We start from the raw sequence: 5,008 nt of genomic DNA on the forward strand, positions 1-5,008 counted from the left end.
CTAATTTTCTAAATCTTAGTAACAAAAACAACACACGTCTCTTGTTATATGCATTTTATAAATACAGAATATATTATGAACATTCAAGTTAAGTGTGTGCTTAAGAATAAGAAAATCTCAAAATAAATAACATACAGGGGCATCGACCTGTCTGTATAGAGTGTTCATGTCAATGTTAGAGTGGTTTTAACATCCCTGATCATCTCTGAACCTTAGTGTTGATTTTTTTTTTCCCCTCAAAAGACAAAACAGAAGAGTGATAATTATCAGCAAGTGTGCTCACAGTTGTTAGAGAGTGAATGGGATTGTGTTATATTATTTTTTGTACTGAAGTCGGGTGAAACAGAGACGTTAAACAGGACCACAAAAAAGATGATATAAAGAGCCACTCTACATACATCATTAAATATTACTCAGTCATCTTTGTGATACAGGCCATGCTCACCACAAAAATAAACATCAACCTCACTGCCACCAAACGACCGTCCAGCTCTGCCTTTAGTTTTCAACTGTGTACTCCACATTTCCATAACCTACAGGTATAATGACGCAAACACCAACAAAACGGACAGATTTTTTCAGATAGTAATGGAATTGGAACAAAAGAGAAAGAATATAAACAGTTTAGATTGGGACGGGTACACAGGATGAACATATTTTACATCGATGGTCCGAAACAGTTTAGAAGTTCAGCGTCTGTGACATCATTTTCCACCAGTCCATCAGCTCCTCCCGCTCCTCCTCCTTCTCCTCCATCAGAGACTCCAGCTCAAAGTCCACCTGATATAAAAAAACAAAAAACTGTTGTAGTAGAAAAAAAGAAAGATGTACAATTTTCTCAACATTCTGAAATGCTGAAGTAAAGAATTTAGAGTTATTTAATAAAATGTATGGACTGTTAGATATTTTATATTTCAAACCAATGACCTTTCATTATATAGAAGGTTTTAGCTTTTTTTAATCAAATCAGAAAAAGAAAAGCTGAGCTGTTTTTTTCATAAGAGGTTCCCTGTGTAAGATGTTTTTTTCTTGTTTTCATAAATGTTTTATGTGCTATTAGTATAAAATATTCTGAGGTTTTTGTCTTGACATGTAAATTGATTTTTGTCTCCCTATCCAAAGTCATTTTGCTGCCAAGAGAAACATGTCCACTTGTTTTTTTTTTTTTTTGGTTTTTTTTTCTGGTCTATTCTTTGAGTTGTTACAAATAAAATATGGTGTGTGAAATTATTTATTTTCAGTGCAGAATAATCCAAATCATCTGACCCTACGCTGATATAGTGATCGAAAAGAGAAAAAAACTATTTAGAACATGTCATAAGAAATGTTTTTTTAATATCCAATTGTGTCTGAAGAGGTTTCAGTTAAGTGTAGATTTATCCAGTTAATGTTCGACAAGTGAAATTATTTTGTTTTAAAGTAGAAATGAACAAATAGTCTATCTTCAACAGTAAAACTCTTTGATTTAGCATAAACAGGAAGCTGTGATTTAGATGCCATCTTCTGTGCAAATACTCGGCCAAAATGTATGCAGATATCCTATTACAAGATTACACCCTTTCCCCTTCTGTGAACTCATACCAGCCTCTGACATCATGACGCCCTGAGTGATGAGCCCTATTGCTAATATGAAAAGAAACATTTTATCAGCTCCTGTTTTCCCTTTTTTGTTAATGAAAAAAGAAAATGACAATTAAATGGATGAGAACAATGGATCTAACATGTTAGTTTTATAACAATGGAAGCAAAAGAATTTAACTTCCAGGGAAGAAAAAACATTTTCAGTTGAATGCAAAAATATGTTTGGCCCAGAGAAAAGTGGGAAATGCAATAAATGTTAAAAAGTGCATGTTACTTTAAACGTTCTCAGGCACTGAGGAGAACATTTTTCAGATTTTTCCCTGCTGATGAAGACTGTACTAGAGCATCGATAATCGCACTCCTTTCTAATTAAATCCCCATTTAAAAAGGAAAATAAACAGCACACTTAACTCAGTCAGAAAGAGGAATTTGGTTTAAGTAAAACCTTTAAAGCTGAGTATTGATTTACAGGGAGCACAATTTCTAAAAATGTTATGTTTCTTTAATTACAAGATGTATCCTAAAATCTAATACTATTTCTCTTATATAATTGAGATTGCAGTAGAATGTGAACAGAAGAGAGGATCTGATGGATGAAGCAGCTGTGCAAAACAGGTTGTTTTTAACTGATTACCCCAGCATTTCTATTTAGTAAACCTTTCTTTCTGTTATGGTTCTCCCCTTTTAGGTCTCTGTGCTTTTAGTTTTCAGTTATTCTATTTTGTTGATCTTTGGTTTATTTTCCATTATATTCAAGCAGCCTTTATTTACTCTCTGTTGCCCTCTTGTGCTTGTTTCTTTTCCCCTTGGCTTTCTTCTAGTTGGTTACTTTCACACCTGCTCCATATTCAGCTCATTAGCCCATCCTCTGTTCTGTTCCCCTTATATACACCACCTCTGCAGCCACTCAGTGCTCGTTCCTTGTTTTTGTTGTTGTTTAGTTGCTTCCTCATCTCTGGCTTCCCACGTGAGTTTTCCCCTGACATTTTCTAGTCTTTTGGCTCTTGTATTTTGCCTCAGTTCTGCAATTAAATCTAAAAGATTCACCTCTGCCTCCTGATCTCTGCATTTGGGTCCTCAAAAACCTCCACCCAACTGTGACACTTTCTAATGTTTAGCATTCTAATTGTGAGGAATAAAGGTCTAAGGAAAAGAGCTAAGGAGAGAAACAGATTGTGGGCAATCCGTGGAAAAAAAGGCATCACTTGTTTTTATTTGAAGTTTGCTTTCATATCTTGTATGTCTTACCCTAATTGCAGGGCTGTAGGGAACAGCCAGCTTCTTGATGACGGTCAGGTATCCTGGGGCAGTTGCAGCCACTTTATAGTTTCCTGGAGCCAGAAGACGCCAATAATCTCCATCTTTGGCTATAAAATACAGAGTTATAACTTAATATTTAATACGGACCTCTGACAACTGTCATCATAACAGTTTTAAGTTCCTGACATGAACACAACTGCTTTTTAGAAGTATGCCTATTCTAAGTATTTGTACAACTCCTTTTTTTAAAATCAAAGAAAACCTTCTGAACTTAACAATAAAGAAACTCACTCCATCTTTGTTTAAATTTATCTCAAAATAAAAGCCGCTTTTCTGTGGAGGCCTTAAAGCACAGTTAGGTTATAACACTATTTCTAAAGCTTCTAATGTGGTGGAGATTCAGAATCCAGCAGGACAAACAAAGCTAAAAGAGACAAACTGGCAAAGTTAATGTAATTCATGTTAGAACGGCCTGGTCTGAATTCTGCCTTCATTTTTAGCAAAGAAATTATATCTTATAACAAGCGCTTCTACCAATTGGACAAAGCTGAAGCGAATTTGCAACAAAAAATGGGAGAATTTCCACCTGTTGATGTGCAAAGCTGGTACAAAATGATATTTTAGCTTTAATTGCATCAAATTTAATAACCTAGAGAATATGAGGGGTGAATATCACAATATTACAAAGCCCTACAAATCCTAAAACTGAGCAAACCTCACACCCAGACGCATTAAGAAAAAGAGATGATGTTCTTATTTTTTCCACAAGATGGGGCCATTGTTTTGTTTTAAAACAATGCTTGTGTCATGGCTTTTGTTAAGTGTTATTACCTGAGGTGATGTCATGGTCTATTCCCTCCACAGAGATGGTGGCGTTGGAGATGGGGTTTCCTTGCAGATCACGAACAAAGCCCTTAACGCCACGATGGACCTGACCAAAAGGCACAAGGATGAGCTTAGATTTAAAAAGTCAGCTGAGGATCTTTATGTGACGATGTCATCTTATTATATAAACCAGATTTTAATTTACTTTACACCATAAACCTAAACTTTTTTTTCTAAACTCCTTTAAGACATTTCTTGTTTACCTAATAAGCAATTAGATTTTGACATTTTGATGGTCAATAGCATGGAAGATAATCTATGACTTCAGTTCAGTTAACTTAAGATGTTTGGATTCAAATCTTACGTATGGATGACTGATCAGGATTTAAGAGAGCAAAGTGATGCCAACCTGCTCGATGTAGCTGACGAGGGAGTCACGGTTCTGCTCCCAGTAGCTTTTCAGTGTATCTTCATTGGGAAACTTGTCACAGCTCAGCTCCAGAGTAATCTCAAAACAGTTGCTGCTCAGATAGTTAAAATCCTGCATCCCTGTAACAAGACAGACATTAATATTAAAAACTTACATCGTCCCCATTTACCATCCATGTTTCTCTTAGCAATGACAAAACACAAAACGAGAGCAGATAAAACATCTAAAATTTGATTACGTCAAAAATCTTCTTTTGCAAATGCTTCTATAATATTTTTTGGAGATTTAAAGTATATAAGGAAAAGTGTTTTAACATGTAACTTTTATACTTAACTTACTTACTAATAATTAAACATGGATGCATTTGACGTAACTTCTGAAGCAGCGCTGGAACCTGTGCCCAGGCTACAGGCTTATAGCTGCATCAGAGCTGAACTACTGAGGTATTGATCTGCTCATCAGACTATGTTTTAGTCAAAAAGGGTGGAATAAAAATCTGTTTTTTTCAATAAAAACGTACAAAATCTCTAAATGCTGGCAAGGGCCGTATGGGCTCTGGTTTCACGGACCAGTGGATCACATCCCAGCTTTGCTTTTCAGCCTCTCCTTCAGGTGAGAGGAGAGAAGAGAGTTTCTACCTCAAATGGAGGAGCTCAAGTAAATTAGGGTCATGTTCACAAGTGAGGAGAGCCGGATCAGTGCGGCTGCCGTTATGATGCAAATGCTGCATTGGTCTGTCATGGTGAAGACAGAGCTGAGTAAAAATGCAAAGCTCTTTTCCTACCCTCATGGTCATGGTCGTGAAATCTGAATAATGACTGAAAGAACAAGATCCTGGATACAAGCAGCTGAAATTAGCTTTTTCAGGTAGGCTTTGCTTTCCCTTAAAGGAGAAGTTTGGTTTTTTACACT

The 5,008-nt window shown here is 36.1% G+C and overlaps 1 protein-coding gene across 1 annotated transcript in view; it reads right to left on the reverse strand.

The window, feature by feature from the left end:
• Positions 1-222: 222 nt before the first annotated feature.
• The window catches only part of cpe (carboxypeptidase E), a 20,470-nt gene continuing 15,684 nt past the window's right edge, over positions 223-5,008 (reverse strand). The window contains exons 6-9 of the mRNA XM_015383891.1: positions 4,076-4,215; positions 3,673-3,772; positions 2,830-2,948; positions 223-780 (exon numbers count right to left, since the gene is read on the reverse strand). Of these exons, the coding sequence (XP_015239377.1) occupies positions 682-780; positions 2,830-2,948; positions 3,673-3,772; positions 4,076-4,215 (458 nt within the window). The 3' untranslated portion in view covers positions 223-681. The remainder of the gene's footprint in view (positions 781-2,829; positions 2,949-3,672; positions 3,773-4,075; positions 4,216-5,008) is intronic.

This window comes from Cyprinodon variegatus, unplaced genomic scaffold, assembly GCF_000732505.1.
Source record: "Cyprinodon variegatus isolate N-32 unplaced genomic scaffold, C_variegatus-1.0 Scaffold296, whole genome shotgun sequence".
Taxonomy (NCBI): Eukaryota; Metazoa; Chordata; class Actinopteri; order Cyprinodontiformes; family Cyprinodontidae; genus Cyprinodon; species Cyprinodon variegatus.